Here is a 23419-nt window from a genome sequence, read left to right as displayed (position 1 = left end):
TGCATTGGGATCCATGCACCTGACCGCGTGTCAAACTTTGTAATGCGATTGTTTTAATAGAATGAGGAGGAATTCATATATGTAAGGTTGTTGGTCTAGGTTCACACTCGTGCGGATTAGGAACACTTAAAATCGTGTTCCCGATCTGCAGGCAAGACGCACATGAGTGCCATTAATTCTTAAAGCGGAGTTTTACCCAAAAATGGAACTTCCACTTTTCAGATTCCTTCCCCCTCTGATGTCACATTTGGCACCTTTCAGGGGGGTGAGAGGAGCAGATACCTGTGTAATCCAGGTATTTTCTCCCACTTCAGGGCATAGATTGCCGCAGTATCCGCGGCGATCTATGCCATGTCCCCCTCCCCCCGCTGGGACCAGTGAAATTGCGCTGCGCGACTCGCGCATTCGCAGTGGGGGGAACCAGAAAGTGAAGCCGAAGATGGCAGCACCTCCGCCTGAGAGACGAGGGACAGATCGGCTTTGGATGCTGACATATATTAAGTCAGCAGCTGCTGTATTTGTAGCTGCTGACTTTTAATTCAATTTTTTTTTTCAGCTGAACTCTGCTTTAACGGTAATCCCACGTATTGGAACATTTGGCACATTTTCATGCACGCCAAACTCGGCTTGACGAAAAAGAATCAGAGACTCCAGCCCCCCTACATTTCTGTGGGTAGGCCAGTCCATTAAAATGAATAGGCTGCCTACCCACAGGTCACACAAAAACAAAAAAGTTCCCATTGAACCACAGTAAGACTGCTTCCAGTATTTTTTCTGCAGGCAGGTGGCACGGCCAGGTACATGATGCAGCGTCTTCCGAATTGTGGCCCCTGGTACCAATTTGCTATGCAAGCACATGATCACAATGTCAACAAAGCTGAAATGAATACATTTTATTCATGACAGCTGTGAGTGCTATAGTGATGCTGTAATTGGGCCACAGCTGTCATATGGGCCAATCACAGTATCATGTGATGGCTGTCGGCCAATCACAGCACACAATAGTAATATACAGCTGAAATGAATATACCCCACTCATGACCGTTCAAAACATTGCTCCTATAGTGATCATCACTGTAATAGCAATTAAAGTGTAAAAAAAAAGAGAGAAAAATATCCCTGACCCCCCCCCCCCCCCCATGAAATTAATTGAATAAAAAAAATTATGTAATTATTATTTTTTTTTTTAACATACTATCACCAGTTTATCTAATTACAACTTCAAAAAACTCACCATGCCTCCTACTTACCTTGGACTGTCTACTATCCAAAAATAGGTCATTTGGGGGATATTTATACTGTCTTGGCATTTTAGGGCCTCAAGAAATTAGATCTGCCATCAGTACATAAGGACTGATCAATTTTCAAATACACAATATATACCATAGTTTGTACACTCTTTGTAGACCATAGTTTCACACAAACCAATTAATATACACTTATTATTATTATTATACAGGATTTATATAGCGCCAACAGTTTACGCAGCACTGTACAATATAAAGGGAGACAAAACAGTTACAATACAATAAAATACAAGAGGATAACGAGGGCCCTGCTCAGAAGAGCTTACAATCTAATAGGGTGGGGCAGGTGGTACAAAAGGTTGTAACTGCGGGGAATGAGCTTATGGAAGTGGTAAAAGATTAGTTGGAGACGTGATAGGCTTCCCTGAAGAGGTGAGTTTTCAGGGATCGCCTGAAGGTAGCAAGAGTAGGGGATAGCCGGACAGGTTGAGGTAGTGAGTCCCAGAGGATGGGAGAGGCTCTGGAGAAATCCTGGAGACGAGCATGGGAGGAAGAGACAAGAGAGCTTGACAGTAGGAGAACTTGAGAAGAGCGGAGAGGACGGTTTGGGATATGTTTAGAAACAAGATTGGTGATGTAGCTTGAGCAGAGTTGTGGATGGCTTTGTAGGTTGTGGTTAGTATTTTGAATTTAATTCGCTGGGTGATAGGAAGCCAGTGTAGGGATTGGAGGAGAGGTTTGGCAGATACTGAGCGGTTTGTAAGGTGGATAAGTCTGGCAGCAGCATTCATAATAGACTGAAGAGGGGATAGCCTATAGAGAGGCAGGCCAATAAGAAGGGAGTTGCAATAGTCAAGGCGAGAGATAACAAGGGAGTGAATGAGGAGTTTGGTGGTTTCATTTGTTAGAAAGGGGCGAATTTTAGAGATGTTACGAAGGTGAATTCTACAAACTTTTGACAACGATTGGATTTGAGGCTGAAATGACAAGTCAGAGTCTAGGATTACACCGAGTACCCTGGCCTGAGGGGAGGGACTGATGGTTGCATTGTGGATTTTGATGGAAAAGTCATGGAAGGGGGCACGGGCAGGGGGGAATATTAGTAACTCAGTTTTAGAGAGATTTAGTTTAACCACTTCCCACCCGGCCTATAGCCGATTTACATCCGGGAAGTGGTTATGAAATCCTGACAGGACGTTCTAGAACGTCCTGCAGGATTTCATGCCTCGCGCGCCCGTGGGGGCGCGCATCGCGGCGATCGGTGATGCGGGGTGTCAGTCTGACACCCTGCATCTCCGATCTCGGTAAAGAGCCTCCGGCGGAGACTCTTTACCACGTGATCAGCCGTGTCCAATCACGGCTGATCACGATGTAAACAGGAAGAGCCGTTGATGGCTCTTCCTCACTCGCGTCTGACAAACGCGAGTAGAGGAGAGCCGATCGGCGGCTCTCCTGACAGGGGGGGTTCGCGCTGATTGTTTATCAGCGCAGCCCCCCCTCGGATCGCCACACTGGACCACCAGGGATGCCCACCCTGGAGCACCAGGGTGGGCAAAAAAAAAAAAAAAAAGCCTGCAAAAAAAAAGTCTAAACAAAAAAAAGCGTTAAAAAAAAGAAAAAAGATGCCAGTCAGTTCCCACAAATGGGCACTGACTGGCAACCTGGCAAAAATCAGTGCTGCCACCCCAGTGTCCATCAGCGCCACCCCAGTGTCCATCAGCGCCACCCCAGTGTCCATCAGCGCCACCCCAGTGTCCATCAGTGCCACCCCACAGTGCCCATCCATGCCCAGTGCCCACCTATCAGTGCCCATCTGTGCCACCCATAAGTATCCATCAGTGCCACCCATAAGTGCCGCCCATGAGTGCCCATCTGTGCCGCCTATGTGTGCCCATCTGTGCCGCCTATGTGTGCCCATCTGTGCCGCCTATGTGTGCCCATCTGTGCCGCCTATGTGTGCCCATCTGTGCCGCCTATGTGTGCCCATCTGTGCCGCCTATGTGTGCCCATCTGTGCCGCCTATGTGTGCCCATCTGTGCCGCCTATGTGTGCCCATCTGTGCCGCCTATGTGTGCCCATCTGTGCCGCCTATGTGTGCCCATCTGTGCCGCCTATGTGTGCCCATCTGTGCCGCCTATGTGTGCCCATCTGTGCCGCCTATGTGTGCCCATCAGTGTCGCCTATGAGTCCCCATCAGTACTACCTCATCGATGTCCATCAGTGCCATCTCATCGGTGCCCATTAGTGCCGCCATATCAGTGCCCGTAATTGAAAGAGAAAACTTATTTACAAAAAAATTTACAGAAAAAAATTAAAACGTAATTTTTTTTCCAAATTTTCAGCCTTTTTTTAGTTGTTGCGCAAAAAAAAAAAATCGCAGAGGTGATCAAATACCACCAAAAGAAAGCTCTATTTGTGGGGAAAAAAGGACGCCAATTTTGTTTGGGTACAGTGTAGCATGACCGCGCAATTGCCATTCAAAGTGCGACAGTGCTGAAAGCTGAAAATTGGCTTAGGCGGGAAGCTGCGTAAGTGCCTGGTATGGAAGTGGTTAAGGAAGTGGTGCGACATCCATGCTGAGATGTCAGTTAGTAAGTTAGTAATGCGAGAGGAGACTGAAGGAGTGAGGTGAGGAGTAGACAGATAGATTTGGGTGTCATCGGCGTATAGGTGGTATTGAAAGCCGTGGGCGGTTATCAAGTGACCAAGGGAGGAGGTGTAGATAGAGAAGAGAAGTGGTCCAAGAACAGAGCCTTGAGGGACCCCCACAGAAAGGGGCAATGGAGAGGAGGAGACAGAGTTGTAGGTAACACTGAAGGAGCGCTGTGATAGATAGGCAGAGAACCAGGATAGAGCAGAATCTTGGAGGCCAAGGGAATGGAGTTTATTGAGAAGGAGTGGGTGGTCAACGGTATCAAAGGCTGCAGAGAGGTCGACTAGAAGGAGTATGGAGTACTGGCTGTTGCATTTAGCAGTTAGTAAATCGTTAGTGATTTTTAGTAAGGCAGTTTCCGTGGAGTGCTGCGAGCGAAAGCCAGACTGTAAGGGGTCAAGAAGGTTATTTTCACTGAGGTAGGAGCCAAGACGGTTGTAGACTAGGCGTTCTAGAAGTTTAGCGGTAAATGGGAGCAATGAGATGGGCCTTAAGTTGTTCAGGTTGGTGGGGTCCAGTGAGGGCTTTTTAAGTATTGGAGTGATCTGTGCATGTTTTAGAGGGGAGGGGAAGATACCACTAGAGAGGGAGAGATTGAAGATGTGAGTGAGGGAGCATAGGATAGAAGAAGAGGGTGACCGTAGTAGATGTGAGGGAACAGGGTCCAAGGGACAATTGGTTAGGTGGGCATCTGAGAAAAGTTTTGTAACCTCTTCAATAGTAGCCAATTCAAAAGAGGAGAGTGTTGAAAGTGCCGTTAGGCAAGTTATGTTGGGTGGTAAAGATGTACGGACGGTGGAGGTGTCCTCACGAATTGCATCAATCTTGTCTTTGAAGTGATTGGCAATCTCTTGGGCAGTGAGTGAGTTAGTGGGTAGAGGGGGTGGGGGACGAAGCGGAGAGTTTAAGGTTGAGAAGAGCCGACGGGGACTGGATGACAAGGTAGTAATAAGAGACACAAAATAGTCTTGTTTGGCAGCATGGAGGCAGGAATTGTATTTTAGAAGGGCAGATTTATATAGGGTGAAGTCCTGCAGGCATTTGGTTTTACGCCACAGTCGTTCAAGAGCACGGCAATGTCTCTTGAGATTTTTAGTGTTGTCAGTTTGCCAGGGTTGTAGCGGTCGGGGCCTGATTCTGTGTGTGGTTAGAGGAGCAAGTGTATCTAGTGATGATGAGAGTGAACTGTTGTAGACAGAGGTGGCCAGGTCAGGACAGGACAGGGGAGAGATTATGTCGTATAGGTGGTCAGTAGCAGAATAGAGAAGAGAAGGGTTTAAGTTGCGAAGGTTCCTACAAGTAATTGTTTGCTGCTTGGAGGGATAGTTGGTTGGAGGCAAGGATACAGTGAAACTGATGAATTTGTGATCAGAGAGAGGAAAGGGTTATTAGGATTTATTTTCACCAACGATGTGTAGCATAATAAATTTTGGCCTAAATTGATGAAGAAATATTTTATAAACCGAAAGTAGAATATATATATATATATATATATATATATATATATATATATATATATATATATATATATATATATATATATATATATATATATATATATATATATATATATATATATATATATATATATAATATATATATTGTTCTGTATCAGCATTGGTTGTACCTGTGACAAGCTTCTTGTAGACCCAGTCTGTAAGGATGTATGCAGCAGGTTGAATGATGACTTTAACAGACAGCTTACTCAATGAATAAAGACTCCAGAGGTGTTTTCCAATGCTTCTTTATGCTTCAAGGTAACAAGGATATAAACATAGAGGCTTTTCCATAGGTAAATTTCCAATGAAGATACAAAGCTCCCACACTCTGCAGACTTTTCAAGCAACTAAGCAAAGATGGGGTTTAGAGCAGGAAATGGTGGGTGGGAGCAACCAGACTAGTCAGAACAGCAGGGGGGTAAGGATCATACCAAATAACATAATAACATAACATGTAATAACTGCTAGACAGTAAAAGCTGCGTGACAGCACACTCCCCGCCTGGTATCGTGAGATACCACTATACTCTACATTGTTTTTCTTTTACATATTATTAACATTGCATACAGTAACATGCTATCTAGCCTTCTCAAGTCTATAAGCTAGCTATATTAAAGGTCCTAAGTGGCTCCTTCACATAACACTGAATCAGAATTTTTGGAAGCAGGCATTATTAGGACTGTCTCTGTGACTGGTCTCAGGAAGGTTTTTGAAGCCCCATCCTTAACGATCCTGACTTCCACACTTCGGACTCTTCCATCATCACTGGTGATGGCCTTTGTAATAAGTCCAACTGGCCACTGGATAAGGTGAGCTTTCTGGTCTTTTAGCAGGTTTGACTTATTTAGTCGTCCACCGACTCGAAGCATGCCTTCATTGTCGATTATTGGATTCAGTTGGAATAGTGGGCTACTCTTTGAGACTGGTTTATTGCCTCTCAAGCATCTAATCTCTTCTGCAAAGACTTCTTCTTGCACAAGACGTATGATGAATAATTCTGCGTTCTCATACTCTAACGCATTGGGTGACTCCTTGCAAGTGTCCAATACAAAAACAAATCTCCTGCGCTCCGGTATTCTTTGGAAAGATTTTTCAAGAAAAAGGTGATACTCAATAGCAACTCAATTAAAAGGTATCTTCCAAAGTCTTGCAGCCCTCCTCTGAATCGTTGGAATTCATAAAACTAAAGGAAACAAAAGAGGAAAAACGGAGGGCGCACCGACCTAGTGTGATACTGTTTGGTGGATTTTATTAAATCAATAAAAACAAATCATAATACTCACAAAAGGAGTGTTAAAAACAGGCCTTGAATCACAATGCAGCAAAGAACCAACACCATCGGCATAGCACGATATTGTTTCGATCCGTGACCGTGGCTAGGGCTGACGCGTTTCAGGGGAGAACCCCTTTCCTCAGAGCTAAAAGGTCTGCAGTGCTTCCTCACCAAGGGACTTGTCTCAATAAATACTAGCTTTCAGTAAGTGGTAAAGGTGCCCCTCCCATGAAGTAGGAGGTGCATGGCCGGACACCCACCCACATGTCTGTCACCTTTTCCTTATTCCTCTCTCCATGTCTATATCAAGCCATTCTTAGTATGAATGCACAGTCCAAATTGCACTATACCCAGCAATGTATACAAAGATGTACATACAAAATAACTACCACAATAAGGCATCAATATATATACACATACATACACACACCACAATATGGAAAGCCTTTTCAGTCAAAACACTCAGCAGATTGCTGCCTCCAAGTGTGTAGTTATAACAAATCAAATCCATAAAGTGCCATAGTGTAATAAGGCCTCTCCTAATCACACTTCCAATAAGGGGCTGTGTAGTTGCTCATATGTACCACACAAGCCCCACTTGCAGTGCTGTGCCTACCTTTCTTGGACGAGGAGGCTGCTGGAACGCACGCCCAACGTGGAGGAAGTTGTTTGCGCTCCAGCCGAGTCTACGTTCCACTGCGCATGCGCGTGACGTCATTGACGCCGCGCGCGGCGCATATACAGTGACAATGCGCTCCAGCTTGTAGAACCAGCAGGCTGGAGCGTCTCCTTCCCTACTAGATGGCACGTTCCCAAAGGGGAGAGTTACACCGTTGCCATCTAGTGGTGAAAGATGAATATTGCCTCTCAGTGTCGCCTCTAAATAGCAGGGCAACATCACTGAATGACAGTGATGTTGCCCTGCTATTTAGAGGCGACACTGAGAGGCAATATTCATCTTTCACCACTAGATGGCAACGGTGTAACTCTCCCCTTTGGGAACGTGCCATCTAGTAGGGAAGGAGACGCTCCAGCCTGCTGGTTCTACAAGCTGGAGCGCATTGTCACTGTATATGCGCCGCGCGCGGCGTCAATGACGTCACGCGCATGCGCAGTGGAACGTAGACTCGGCTGGAGCGCAAACAACTTCCTCCACGTTGGGCGTGCGTTCCAGCAGCCTCCTCGTCCAAGAAAGGTAGGCACAGCACTGCAAGTGGGGCTTGTGTGGTACATATGAGCAACTACACAGCCCCTTATTGGAAGTGTGATTAGGAGAGGCCTTATTACACTATGGCACTTTATGGATTTGATTTGTTATAACTACACACTTGGAGGCAGCAATCTGCTGAGTGTTTTGACTGAAAAGGCTTTCCATATTGTGGTGTGTGTATGTATGTGTATATATATTGATGCCTTATTGTGGTAGTTATTTTGTATGTACATCTTTGTATACATTGCTGGGTATAGTGCAATTTGGACTGTGCATTCATACTAAGAATGGCTTGATATAGACATGGAGAGAGGAATAAGGAAAAGGTGACAGACATGTGGGTGGGTGTCCGGCCATGCACCTCCTACTTCATGGGAGGGGCACCTTTACCACTTACTGAAAGCTAGTATTTATTGAGACAAGTCCCTTGGTGAGGAAGCACTGCAGACCTTTTAGCTCTGAGGAAAGGGGTTCTCCCCTGAAACGCGTCAGCCCTAGCCACGGTCACGGATCGAAACAATATCGTGCTATGCCGATGGTGTTGGTTCTTTGCTGCATTGTGATTCAAGGCCTGTTTTTAACACTCCTTTTGTGAGTATTATGATTTGTTTTTATTGATTTAATAAAATCCACCAAACAGTATCACACTAGGTCGGTGCGCCCTCCGTTTTTCCTCTTTTGTTTCCTTGCAAGTGTGCCATCCATGACAAGACGATGTCTGATTGGGCTTGCGGAAAGTCTGGGCAATATGTCTCAATCTTGTTATAGTCTTGACCAATCTTTTCCAAGAAGAGAAACGTTTAAAGCGTCTTGCTTCCAAGTTTCTTCTTGAGCAGATGTTGGAACTCAATGTTATCACTTCAGGGCGGATTTCTGGATCAGTATCTGGATCCACCAGGTGGAAATCGATATCTTCTTTTGAGTTTGTAGAAGACTGGTCCGATAAAAACTTGGGTCCTGAAAACCAAATGGTTTGCGTGAGGACAACTGCTGACACTGACCTCGTTGCAATGTCTGCGGGATTCAAACCAGTCGGGACATAGTTCCATTGTTCAGGTCTACTGACTTTTCTTATACGTTCTACCCTGTTGGACACGTACACATATAACCTCCTTACGCTGTTGCATATGTAGCCAAGTACGACCTTGCTGTCGGTGTAGTACTTAACCTGATCAATTTCAGCGTCCATTTCATTTTGCAGGAATTCTGCGACTTCGACAGCTAGGGTTGCGCCACACAATTCTAATCTTGGAATAGTGTGAGCAGGTTTTGGAGCTAACTTGGCTCTTCCTAGTAGAAAACCGACATTGGATCTCCCGGAGGGATCTATGATCTTAAGATAAGCCGCTATAGCCTCGGTAGATGCATCGCAAAAGACGTGAATCTCTTTCCTCAGACTTCTTGAAGTTGAAGCGGGTGAATAGCAGCGTGGGATATTAGGTTCTTTCAGTACTTTCATGGAGTTTCTCCATTTCTCCCATTTAGGCAACAGGTCTGGTGCTGGTTCAGCGTGAACGTTATCTAAAATCTTCTGCATAAATGCTAGAAAGTGCTCTTGCATCTCTGGTTTGTTACAGAGAGTTTTCTTAAGTGCAGCAAATCTGGTTAAAGCTTGTCCTCGATTGTTAGGGATAGTAAGCCTTGGTACTCGGAAGGGTAATGGAGCTACCCAACTGTTGGAATTGTCCTTGAAGAACTCTTCATCCATAATCTTGATGAACTCCTTATCTTCGACTGAAGGGGCAATCTTGTTGTCATCGCAAGTAGTCTGGTACACTGAATCGCCAAGGTCCTTCTGAGAAGTGAGCTTGCAGTTTATACCTTGGAGTGGTTGATATCCTTCACATAATGATGCAATGGACATTTCATCGACCGATAGGCAACATTGGTTTTGTAGGAAGCTACATCCAAGAGCTTGTAAGATTGGTCTAAACAGACTTCTCCTATTATCACCCATCCAAGATCAAGTTTCTGGGCCTGAGGAGCATTGTCTGGACCGTTACATAACTCTCTTATTTTATGGACTCTAGGAACGTCTCTCCCTAGTAGAATCAAGATCTTAACATCCTTGTTAAGTGGTGGAATGTAGTCAGCAATGTGGCTTAAATGGGGGTGATGACGTACAGCCTCTGGTGTGGGGATTTCTTCTCTGTTGTTCGGTAGCTGATCACATTCGATTAGAGTTGGAAGAGGAAACTCTATGTCCTCATATTCTGATGCCACTATGAAGCCATGGGCTCTTCTTCCAGAAGTATTGATCTTTCCTGCACATGTCTGCAAGGTATAGGACCAGGCCTCTCCATGAATGTTGAATAGGTCAAAGAATTCTGGACTGGCCAATGAGCGATTGCTCTGATCGTCGAGTATGGCATACATTTTTATGGAATTTTGTGGGCATCCTTCAGGAAAAACCCTTACAAGACATATCTTGCTACAAGACTTGCTATGAAGCCCTTCTCCACATACCTCTGTACACCTTGTGGTTACGGGGTTGGCATGTTGCTCAGTTCTCTCCCCGCCATCATCTGATGTAGGCTTGGGGTTGCTGCCGGATGAAGGTTTCCTTTTGAACAGGTCTGAATGAAGAGCGTCCACATGTTTGGCACTGTTGCACAGAGAACATCTGATGGTGATCTTACAGTCTCTTGCTAAATGATCGGAGGATGCACAACACTTGAAACAGATATTATGCTCTTTGAGAAATGACTTGCGTTCTTCAATAGGCTTGTCCTTAAATGCACGGCATTTGGAGAGAGAATGTGGCGCATTATGGATAGGACACTGTTGATTAAGATTGCTTGCCTTTATGCCTGTAGCCAAGACGTTGGATGCTACCTCTGTCTTCCTCACGGCAATAGGATACTTTAAATCCTTGAATTTACTGTTGGTGGCAATACCCCTTGAAGTGGTTAAAGGAGTGGTGGTTGTATCTGGATAGAAGAAGCTTGGGTCATTCTTGGATTTTGCAACCTTCCGCACAAACTCTGAAAAATAAGAAAAGGGAGGGAAGGAAACATGATGTTCATACTTATATTTTGATCCTACACTAGTCCACTTTCCCTGAAGATAACTAGGCAACCTTGCTACAATAGGATTCACGCCCTGAGCAGTGTCTAAATAGCTAAGACCTGGTAAACTAGGATCTAGCTTAGCAATTTCAAGTTCATGAAGGAGGTCACCTAACTCTCTAAGCTTATGATTGTCCTTAACTGAGATCTTAGGAAAGTCGTTTAGTCTCTGGAATAAGGCAGATTCAATGACTTCGGGACTCCCATAGTCTTGATCTAGACGTTCCCAGGCAGCATCAAGGCCTGCGTTAAAGTTATAGATGTAAACAGATTTAAGTCTCTTTACTTGTTCTGAAGATTGTCGCCCCAAATACCTTATTAGTAAATCGAGTTCTGCTTGAGGTTCAACGGGCAAGCTCTTGATTACCGCCTTAAATGTAGATCTCCAACTCCTGTAGTTCTCTGGGCGGTCATCAAATTTATACAGTCCAGTTGTGATCAATTCTTGTAAAGCCATACTCTTGCTGAGCTCCGTAGCGTTGATGCTTTCAGTTTTTATAGCCACCGGGGATACTGATGGTGCGCCGGCTTGAGCCATGGTTGGTATCTGAAGTTGGCTGGTTGGTGGAGCGAAAGGTGTTGCAGATGGGTTCAATCTAGGTAAGGGTCTGATGTCTGAAGGTCTCTGAGCATTTGAAGTTGAAGAGAACTGTATCACAGGGGTCATAGAGTTCATCCTGTAGTCTTTTGCTGTACCCTTGTAATCTCTATTCGCATAGGGTTGCGGTGGCACGTGAGCCGCGTAGGTTGACTCACTTGATTTTGTGATATGCGGTAGTTGCGGAGTGTCTCTGTTAGCAGGTGTGTCTAGTTGACCAGCTTGATTTTGTGACACGTTGCCTTCTGGTCCACATGCTGGATGATCATGAGAAAAATCTCCAACTGTAGGTGGGACTGTGATGTCGTGGTTCTGGCTTAAGACAAACTGTAGGGTCCTTTCAATGGGGTCTTGACAAGCAGCCAAGCTGGGACAAGCTGCTCCTTCTTCTTCCAATAGGGCTTGTTCCAAGACACATAACTCCGCCAATGCTACTTCCTTTTCTTTACTCTTCTGAAGGATTTCTAGCTGAGCCTCTGTTTCTGCTTGAATGCGTTTAGCTTCTGCTTTGATGGCTGCTTCTCTTTCAGAGCAGGCGGCTTGAACCTGGGCTGCTGCGACCTTCTGGCGAGCTTTGACTATTTGGTCGCTCAGTGTTGACCTTACAGAGCAGGACCGCAGTGACTTAGATGAGGATTTATGATAGGAGCGGGCAGATCTAGAAGATTTTCCTGAGTGTCTGGAAGAAGCAGATTTACAGGATGTAGTTTCATGTAGCTGTGCTAATCTACCTTCTATCTGTGCCTTTGCTTCAAGATATGTGCTATGCCTCTGCTGGTCAGTAGAAGTAAAGTCCTTTAATTCCACTGCGGCTTCCTCCATGCTGGAATGTGACAATAGGGAATAGAACTTTTCAGAAAGTCTTTTATAATTCTCAAATGCCTTCTTAACCCTTGAGAGAGCAGTGTTCAATTGCTCAGGATTGTTGCTAGTTTCATTAGCGGTTTTTATACAACTTAAAGTCTTATGCCATAATGCAGTCAGGTTACTAGATGTTTCTTCCTTACTTTCTTCATAAACCTCTTTTGCCTTCAAGGATGGATGAGGACCTCTAGCGGGACGAGCAGAATGAAGTAAGGAGTCTGCTTTATCTTGGTTAAATGCAGGTGACTCTGTGGGATCTCTGTCAGACATAATGACAAGTGCTGTAGTTTTGGTGTCTTGTTACAAATCTGCCAGAGCTGAGCTCTGTAGTGACTTCTGATATTAGGCAGATTGAACTGAGGAGCTGGATATTTGTGACATCTAGTGCTGCAACTGGTTCAGACTGGATGGCACAGTTCACTATCACTTTATACAGGCAGGAATACACAGCTATTTCAGTAGATTCATGTATTGGATTCACAACCAAAACAGCTTGACAATGATAAATCCTAGGGACTTGATGAAGCTATGATACAGTCTTTGAGCAGTTCAAAAGGTACTTATTGCTCTCCAATAAAGGCAAAATCCCTGGCAGTGAACAGTTATGGAGCATTCAGTAGAAGGCTGGCTTCATACACAGAGTAATGGTGGCTGCAGGAGTCACACACAGGCCTAACTCTCAGTGCACAGCCTGCAGATGGTTTCCTGTGTTAGGATGTTTGTTCTTCACACACACACGTGGTTACTCACGTTTCTGAAGCTGCAGAGATAGCTGTGTGATGGATTCTTCTGGAAATTTACTGTTCTGTATCAGCATCGGTTGTACCTGTGACAAGCTTCTTGTAGACCCAGTCTGTAAGGATGTATGCAGCAGGTTGAATGATGACTTTAACAGACAGCTTACTCAATGAATAAAGACTCCAGAGGTGTTTTCCAATGCTTCTTTATGCTTCAAGGTAACAAGGATATAAACATAGAGGCTTTTCCATAGGTAAATTTCCAATGAAGATACAAAGCTCCCACACTCTGCAGACTTTTCAAGCAACTAAGCAAAGATGGGGTTTAGAGCAGGAAATGGTGGGTGGGAGCAACCAGACTAGTCAGAACAGCAGGGGGGTAAGGATCATACCAAATAACATAATAACATAACATGTAATAACTGCTAGACAGTAAAAGCTGCGTGACAGCACATTATATATATATATATATATATATATATATATATATATATATATATATATATATATATATATATATATATATATATATATATATATATATTTTTTTTTTTTTTTCAGAAGTTTCTGTATTTTGTTTGCTTAGCAAAAAATAAAAAAAACCCAGTGGTGATCAAATACCACCAAAAGAAAGCTCTATTTGTGTGAAATGATAAAAAATTTATTTGGGTACAGTGTTTTTGTAGACGCTATAACTTTTGTGCAAACCGATTTAATAAACGCTTATTGCGATTTACATATATAATTTTTTTGTGGATATTTATTATAGCAAAAAGTAAAAAATATTGTTAGTTAAAGCAACGCAGTGCTGAATCGCAAAAAAGTGGCCCGGTCATTGACCAGCAAAATGGTCCGGGCTTAAGTGGTTAATAATGCTTAAAGTGAAACAATAAAAGCAAAATATTCCTTTAAATGTTGTACCTGGGGGGTGTCTATAGTATGCCTGCAAAGTGGCACATTTTTCTCGTGTTTAGAACAGTCCCTGCAGCAAAATGACATTTGTAAAGGAAAAAAGTAATTTAAAACTACTCGCAGCTATAATGAATTGTCTGGTCCCGGCAATAGATACAATTCACTGAAAAAAATGTCATGGAACCAAAATAAAAATAAAAATTGTGTGTGGGTTGGGGGTCCCCCCCCCAATTCCATACCAGTCCCTTCAGGTCTGGATATTAAGGGGAACCCTGCGCCAATTTTTTTAAGAAAATGGCGTAGGGGAAACCCCACTCAAAAAAAATAAAATAAAAAGGCGTAGTGGTCCCCCAGAAATCCATACCAGACGCTTATCTGAGCATGCAACCTGGCAGGCCGCAGGAAAATAGAGGGGGGGAAGAGAGCCCCTCCTCCTGAACCGTACCAGGCCACATGCCCTCAACATGGGGAGGATGCTTTGGGGTCTGGACCCCAAAGCACCATGTCCCTATGTTGAGGACAAGGGCCTCATCCCCACAACCCTTGCCCAGTGGTTGTGGGGGTCTATGGATGGGGGGCTTATTTGAATCTGGAAGCCACCTTTAACAAAGGGGACCCCCAGATCCTGCCCCCCCCATGTGAATTGGTAACGGGGTACATTGTACCCCTACCATTTCACTCAAAAATGAAAAAAAGAGCCAGCTTGGGACATGTCATTTTGCTGCAGGGACCGCTCTAAACATGGGGAAAAATTTGCCACTTTACAGGCATACTATAGACGCCCCCCAGGTATGAAATTTAAAGGAATATTTCACTTTTATTGTTTCACTTTAAGCATTATTAAAATCACTGCTCTCGAAAAACAGCAGTTTTTTTTTTCTATTGATGCATGTCAAGAGGCCCGTGGGCAGACGCGTTGGTGGCTCCCTGGGGTCGTTATCGCCTGATTTACGCTTTCCCTCCTCTGAAGCTCCTCCCTCGCCTGCTGCGCAGGGCGGAAGCCGAGAGGATTCCAACAATCCTGATCGCCCCAGATTGGCCGCGCCGCTCCTGGTACTACCCCTGAGAGAAGATCTTCTGTCGCAGGGTCCGATCTTCCACCCTGCTTTACAGTCGCTGGCTTTAACGGCGTGGCTGTTGAGAGCCAGGTACTGAAGGACCGGGGCCTGTCGGGCTTGGTGATCTCTACCATGCTGCGCGCACGGAAGACTACTTCACAAAAGATTTACCATCGTACGTGGAAAGCCTACATCTCTATGTGTGAGAAGATGAAGTGGCAACCTCGTACATACGTGGTGTCCCGGATTCTGCTGTTTTTACAGCGGGGAGTGGATCAGGCTCTCGCCTTGAGCACGGTCAAGAGCCAGATATCTGCTCTAGCTGTTTACTTTCAGCGTCCTTTGGCAGCGCAGTCCTTGATTCGCACTTTTGTGCAGGGGGTCCGCCATGTGGCCCCTCCGGTGCGCCCTTCACTGCCCACGTGGGACTTGAATTTGGTCCTCTCGGTGCTTCAGCGAGCTCCCTTTTGAGGACATTCGGAAGATCCCTTTGTTGACTCTGTCACAAAAGGACTGTTTTTTCTGGTAGCTATTCCCTCTATCAGACGGGTGTCTGAACTGGCGGCCTTGTCCTGCAGGGCCCCCTACTTGGTCATCCATCAGGATAAGGAGGTGCTGCGTCCACAGCCCTCTTTTCTTCCAAAGGTCGTTTCAGCCTTTCACATTAATGAGGACATTGTTGTTCCATCCTTATGTCCTCAGCCAAAGAACCCAAAGGAGGTCACTTTACATTCCCTGGATGTAGTTCGGGCCCTTCGAGTTTACTTATCGGCGACGGCTCCGTTCCGGAAGTCTGACTCACTGTTTTTGTCGGTGTCTGGTCCCAGAAAGAGCCTGGCAGTCTCGTCGGCCACCATTTCCAGGTGAATCCGACAGGTTGTGCTTCAGACCTATGCCCTGAAGGGGCGGGCGCCCCCTTTTCGGGTCACGGTGCATTCGACCAGGGCGATCGGTGCCTCTTGGGCGTTCCGACATCAAGCCTCTGTGTTACAGGTGTTTAAGGCAGCAAACTGGTCGTCGGTCCACACTTTTTCAAAGTTTTACAAGGTGGATGTGAGTGCATCTTCTGATGCCTCCTTCGGCCGCAGGGTGTTACAGGCGGCAGTTTAACCACTTCCATACTGGGCACTTAAACACTCTCCTTACCAGACCAATTTTCAGCTTTCAGGGCTCTCACACTTTGACAATTACTCAGTCATGCAACACTGTACCCAAATGATTTTTTTGTCCTTTTTTTCCCACAAATAGAGCTTCCTTTTGGTGGTATTTGATCACCTCTGGGTTTTTTATTTTTTGCGCTATTAATGAAAAAATACCGAAATTTTTGAAAAAAAATGTTTTTTTCTTAGTTTCTGTGATAAAATTTTGCAAAATATTTTTTCTTCATAAATTTTGGCCACAATTTATACTGCTACATGTCTTTGATAAAAATAACCCAAATTTTTTGGAAATTATTTGGTCTGTGTGAAAGTTTTAGAGTCTACAAGCTATAGTGCAAATCATAATAAATTATCACATATGATCACACCTGATGTATTGAAGGCCTATCTCATTTCTTGAGACCCTAACAAGCCAGGAAAGTACAAATGCCCCCCAAATAACCCCTTTTTGGAAAGTAGACATCCCAAGGTATTCATGGTGAGTTATTTGAAGTTGTAATTTTTTCCCAAAACACTTTGCAAAATTAAGATTTTTATTTTTTATTTAAAAAATTTCACAAAAGTTTCATTGTAATAGCTTATTTCTCTCACATGGCATGTGCATACCACAAATGACACCCCAAAATACATTCTGCTACTCCTCCTGAGTAAAACGATACCCCATGTGTTAGACTTTTTCACTGCCTGGCCACATACCGATGCCCAACATGCAGGGAGCGCCATCAGGGGTTTTAGGAGCATAAATTGCACATCTAACTAGTTGACAACCTATTACAATTTAGAAGGCCCTGGAACACCAGGACAATGGAATTACCCACAAAATGACCCCATTTTGGAAAGCTAACACCCTAACGTATAATCTATGAGGCATAATGAGTCTTTTGAACTGTTCATTTTTTTCCAGAAGTTTTTGGAATATGTGGGAAAAAAAATGAAAACACATTTTTTTTACACAAAGTTGTCCATTGATAAGATATTTCCAACACATAGCATGTACATAGCAAAAATGACACCCCAAAATACATTCTGCTACTCCTGAGTAAAACGATACCCCATGTGTGAGACTTTTTCACTGCCTGGCCACATACCGATGCCCAACATGCAGGGAGCGCCATCAGGGGTTTTAGGAGCATAAATTGCACATCTAACTAGTTGACAACCTATTACACGTTTGAAGGCCCTGGAACACCAGGACAATGGAATTACCCACAAAATGACCCCATTTTGGAAAGCTAACACCCCAACGTATAATCTATGAAGCATTATGAGTCTTTTGAACGGTTCATTTTTTTCCAGAATTTTTGGGGAAATGTGGAAAAAAAATGAAAATGCTTTTTTTTTACACAAAGTTGTCCATTTATAAGATATTTCTAACACATAGCATATACATAGCAAACATGACACCCCAAAATGCATTCCGCTACTCCTCCTGAGTATGGCGATACCAAATGTGTGGGACTTTTACACAGCCTGACCACATACAGAGGCCCAACATCTAAGTAGCACTTCCAGGCATTCTAGCAGCATTAATTGCACATATAATTTTCTGACTACCGATCACATTTTTGAAGGCCCTTCATATATCTAACACATAGCAGGTACATACCAAATAACAAAAGATTACCTGTGGTTTTAGAAGTGCAGTGGTCCACAGAGGAGAGCATCAGTCCAGGCAGCAGACAGGGATGAGGTCAGCGACAACAAAAGCAATCATTCAGGCAGCAGGCAGGAATACTGTCCATAGTTCGTACAGGCAGAGAAACTGTCAGCACAGCCAGAGCACAGCCAAAGCACAGCCAAAGCACCGCCAAAAGCACAGGTCCAGGTAGCAGGCAGAGGTGTCCCAGCAGAAATACTGTGCAAAGTCAGTAGAGGCAGCAGGCAGATATATGATCAACACAGCCAAAGTATTAGTCCAAGCAGCAGGAAGAAACATGGTCCATAATGTCATGGGTCATTACAGGCAGTAATATGGTCAGCACAGCCAAAGCATTGGTCCAGGCAGCAGGAAGGACCGTCAAGCTTAGGGCCAGGGGGACAGGGGTAGAGGCTTCTCCCACCCAAATCGCTTTGAAGCCTCCGGGCAACCAGACCCTGTTCTGGGAGCACAGCAAACTAAAAACTGGTTTTCTCTACTCAGAACGCTTTTCTGAAGCCCCTCACATATGTGAGACCCCTGTGTACTAAAAGTAAATGGCCAAAAGATCAGTCCAAGTGGCAGGCAAAAACGTGGTAGATTAACAGGCCAAGGTCGGTGCACGTGGAAGTCAGAAACGTGGTTTAAATCGGCAGGCAGAGGCATCGTCGGTAAACAGGCTGAGGTTGGTACACATGGAGGTCAGAAACGTGGTTTAAATCGGCAAGCAAAGACATCGTCGGTAAACAGGCTGAGGTTGGTGCACGTGGAGGTCAGAAACGTGGTTTAAATCGGCAAGCAAAGACATCGTCGGTAAACAGGCCAGGGTCAGTTAATTAACATGGAAGGTAGTTACATGGTAGCAGGCAAATGGGGAAATGGCAGTCTGTTAATAATAAGGGGAACTAATATTGGATGGATGTATGATACGTTTTGAAGCACTGTCCCAGGCACAGGCCAGGTTGGGAGGGACAATCAGGACAGTAACAGGTGGTGTCTATTCTTACTCCTGCTCTGCTGCATACACGGCATTTTTTTTGGCGTTTTCTTCCAGATTCTGTGGGGGGGATGCTAAAGGGAAAGTGTCGCTCGTGAAGACGACTCACACAATCAGAGCGAATGCTTCCTGGGACGGGATCTTGTTGATAAATGAGAGCTTCAATGATATCCTTGATATATCTGAGGTAGGAGATTTGTGGGTTTTGAGTTGGCTGATTGGCTTTTTGGTAGCAGACAAACGAATTATAAAGGGCCATGTGAAACAAGTAAAACGCAACTTTTTTGTGCCAAAAATAGGACTTTCTTGTTGATAAGTAGGGCTGTAGCATCTGGTCATTTAAATCCACCCCACCCATGTACAAATTGTAATCGTGAACACATTCAGGCTTTGTAATAGGGCCGTGTCGTCTTTGGATCTCCACCATGGTGTCATTGTGGATGGTAGAGAGGATGTGGACATCTTTCTTGTCCCTCCACTTCATGGCCAACACCTCCTCGTTCCTCATGAATGACGATTCTCCAGTTTTCAAATTTTTGGTCAACAAATTTTGTGGGAATCCCTTCCGTTTTTTTTTTTAAGGTACCGCAGGCTGGGGTTTGCTTGCTGTAAAGGTGACGAAAAAGGGGCAGGCTGGTATAATAATTATCAACATATAAATGATAGCCTTTTCCGAACAGTTCCAATATATGTGGGGCAATCACGGGGCTGGAGCTGGGAGTCTTTGCCTTCGTAGATCCTGAATGTGAACACATATCCAGTGGCTCGATCGCATAATTTATTTAATTTTAACCCATACCTGGCTCTCTTGTTTGGGATGTACTGCTTGAAGTGCAGTCGGCCAGTGAAATGGATGAGGGACTCGTCCACACAAATGTTTTGGTCTGGGATGAAAACTTCTGCAAATCTCTGGGAAAAGGCATTGATTAGGGGGCGTGTTTTGTATAATTTATCGTAGTGGGGATGATCTCGGGGAGGGCACTGTGAATTGTCATTAAAGTGGAGAAAACGCATTATCATGTCGTATCTTGTCCTGGACATGACAGAGGAAAATATAGGCATGTGTTCAATGGGGCGTGTAGACCAATATGAATGGCCTTCATTCTTCTTTGTAAGTCCCATATTGAACATAAGGCCCAAAAACATTTTAAATTCTTCCAATGTTAGACGCCGCCACTGGAACATGCGGGCGTAGGAAGAATTGGGGTTGGCGGCAATAAATTGGGATGCATATATATTGGTTTGATCCACTATATTCTGCATAAAATCTTCTGGGAAAAATAAACAAAAATAATCAAATTGAGAAAAATCTGTAGTGTCGGGCTGCACACCTGGCTGTGCGGTGAAAGGGGGGATGATGGCGGATCCTGAGTTGGCAGGCAACCATAAGGGGTTTGCCAGGGCATCGGGAAGGTAGGACTGGGGCAGGATTCTTCGAGTTGGGCGTGTATTTCCATTATTTGTACTGGGCTCCTCTTCCTGGGGTATGGCGCTGCTGGTGCTGGGCAGATCTGCAGATCTTGGTCCTGAACTTGGTCCTGAACTTGGTCCTGAACTTGGTCCTGAACTTGGTCCTGAACTTGGTCCTGAACTTGGTCCTGAACTTGGTCCTGAACTTGGTCCTGAACTTGGTCCTGAACTTGGTCCTGAACTTGGTCCTGAACTTGGTCCTGAACTTGGTCCTGAAATTGGTCCCGATCGCATTCTTTTGGGAGGGACGGTTTCCTCCGGGGACTCATACTCTGACTCTGACTCTGAGCCAGTATCCTCCACTGGCTCGTATTCCGAATCAGAATCGGATAATGGGAGCTCCTCGCTGTTATCCGACATGGTGGAAATAATGACAAATGCCTCCTCGGTTGTGTAATGCCTTTTGGACATTATGGCAGTATGGCAGTACTTATTGTTGGGCCTGCGTAATAGTACTGCTGGTGGCCTGTGTGGTGGTACCGATGGCGGGTACGGGTGGTGGTACCGATGGCGGTACGGGTGGTGGTGGTACCGATGGCGGTACGGGTGGTGGTGGTACCGATGGCGGTTTGGGTGGTGGTGGTACCGATGGCGGTTTGGGTGGTGGTGGTACCGATGGCGGTTTGGGTGGTGGTGGTACCGTTGGCGGTATGGGTGGTGGTACCGATGTCTGTGGTACAGGTGGTGGTGTTGGTACGGATGGTGGTTGTACCGATGGCGGTACGGGTGGTGGCGGTACCGATGGCGGTGGTACGGGTGGTGGTGGTACCGGTACCGATGGCGGTACGGGTGGTGGTGGTACCGATGGCGGTACGGGTGGTGGTACCGATGGCGGTACGGGTGGTGGTACCGATGGCGGTACGGGTGGCGGTGGTACCGATGGCGGTTTGGGTGGTGGTGGTGGTGGTGGTACCGTTGGCGGTATGGGTGGTGGCACGGGTGGTGGTACCGATGGCGGTGTCGGTGGTACGGGTGGTGGTGGTACAGATGGCGGTACTGGTAGCCTGTGTGGTGGTATCAATGGAGGTATTAGTGGCAGGAATGTGTGGTGGTACCGATGGCGGTGGTACGGGTGGTGTTGGTACCGATGGCGGTGGTACGGGTGGTGGTACCGATGGCGGTGGTAGGGGTGGTGGTGGTACGGGTGGCGGCGGTACAGGTGGCGGCGGTACCGATGGCGGTACGGGTGGCAGCGGTACAGATGGCGGTAAGGGTGGCAGCGGTACAGATGGCGGTAAGGGTGGCAGCGGTACAGATGGCGGCAGTATGGGTGGCGGCGGTACCGATGGCGGTACGGGTGGTGGTGGTACTGATGGCGGTGGTACCGCTGATTGACAGATTGGCTGATTGACAGGTGGGCTGATTGAATGGTGGGCTGATTGACAGGTGGGCTGATTGACAGGTGGGCTGTGTCAGGTCCTCTTTATTGGTGGGGGGGAGGGGGGGCTGTGTTGTGCACAAACTACAGTAACAAACTACACTGATCTCACTTACTGATCCCTGCTCTCTCCTCACAAATCGGTGTGTGAGGAGAGATCAGAGATCAGGTACTAACTGCCCTGTTTGTTTACATTTGTGACCGTCTGTGATTGGACACAGCCGGTCACGTGGTAAACAGCCAATTTCATTGGCTGTTTACCCTGATCGGGGAAGCGCTGTGTCCATGGGACACGCGCCTTCCCCGATCCCCGCTCTGCAAGCCTCTGGCGGCGCGCACGGAGCACGCCGCCGAGTTTGTTTTGACATGTGATCAGCTGCGTCTTTGACACAGCTGATCACGTGGTAAACAGCCAATGAAATTGGCTGTTTACCGTGATCGGGGAAGCGCTGTGTCCGAGGGACACACGCCGTCCCTGATCACCGAGCTGCGCGCCCCCGCGGGCGCGCGCTAGGCATTATCCTGCAGGACGTTCGAGAACGTCCTGTCAGGATTTGGTAACCACTTCCCGGACGTCTATTTCCTATAGACCGGGCGGGAAGTGGTTAAGGTTGGAGTTCCTCTGTTGAGTAACTCCGGTTTTGTTTGGGGTGAAGCTTGGTTTGCTGTGTTGTTTTTCCCACCCCTCGAAAAAAAATTGACACTGCTTGGGGATGTCCCTACTGTCAAAGGATGCTGTGTCTGTCCATGAACGAAAGAGAAAATAGGATTTTTGTACTCACCGTAAAATCCATTTCTCTGAAGTTCATGGACGGACACAGCACCCACCACTCCTTTGTTTGTACTGCTTGTTACGTACTGAGGCTGCTAGAGCAGGGTGTGGGTTATGCCCGGGGAGCCACGCCCCCTGGGAGGAGTGGCACTAAGGAAAGGTTGTTAACGCTTTAAGTGCTGTAAATTCTGCCTAAACTCTCCTGGAAGGAAGGTGCATAACCCTACTGTCAAAGAATGCTGTGTCCGTCCATGAACTTCAGAGAAATGGATTTTACGGTGAGTACAAAAATCCTATTTTTTCCTCAGTTTAGACCGATACGTATTCTTCTACATATTTTTGGTATTAAAAAAAATCGCAATAAGCGTATTTGATCGGTTTGCGCAAAGGTTCTAGCGTCTACAAAATAGGGAATAGAATTATGCAATTTTTTATTTATTTTTTTACTAGTAATGGCGGCGATCTGCGATTTGTATTGTGACCGTGACATATCGGACACTTTTGACACATTTTTGGGACCATTTACACAGCAATTAGTGCTATAAAACTGCACTGATTACTGTGTAAATGTGACTGGCAGGGAAGGGGTTAACACTAGGGGGCGCTGAAGGGGTTAAATATGTTCCCTAAAGTGTGTTCTAACTGTAGGGGGAGGGGGACTCAAAAGGAGAGGAGATCGATGTGTGTTCCTCTGTACTGGGAACACACATCGGTCTCCTCACCGCTGACAGGACATGGATCTGTGTGTTTACACACACAGATCCATGGTCCTGCCGTGATTGCGGGCAATCGCGGGTGCCCAGCGGACATCGCGGCCGGGAATGCAAGGACGTCATATAAAGTCCAGTCTGAAGGACAAAAGGTCCCTGCCAACATCATTTCACTAT

The 23419-nt window shown here is 45.7% G+C and overlaps 2 protein-coding genes across 3 annotated transcripts in view; one reads left to right on the top strand and one right to left on the bottom strand.

The window, feature by feature from the left end:
- Window positions 1-23419, top strand: part of ABAT (4-aminobutyrate aminotransferase) — a 396642-nt gene that overhangs the window by 1168 nt on the left and 372055 nt on the right. The gene's annotated exons all lie outside the window — the stretch shown is intronic.
- Window positions 5876-9695, bottom strand: LOC120943602. The gene is made up of 2 exons (XM_040356982.1): window positions 8568-9695; window positions 5876-6430 (listed from the first exon to the last, which is right to left on the bottom strand). The coding sequence occupies exons 1-2, from the start codon at window positions 9588-9590 to the stop codon at window positions 6020-6022; spliced, it is 1434 nt and encodes a 477-aa protein (XP_040212916.1). The 5' UTR covers window positions 9591-9695; the 3' UTR covers window positions 5876-6019.

The sequence above is a fragment of the Rana temporaria genome, chromosome 6 (assembly GCF_905171775.1).
Source record: "Rana temporaria chromosome 6, aRanTem1.1, whole genome shotgun sequence".
NCBI classification, from domain to species: Eukaryota; Metazoa; Chordata; class Amphibia; order Anura; family Ranidae; genus Rana; species Rana temporaria.
The sequence above is the reverse complement of the archived record's forward strand: the minus strand, read 5'-3'. Positions and strand labels throughout refer to the sequence as shown.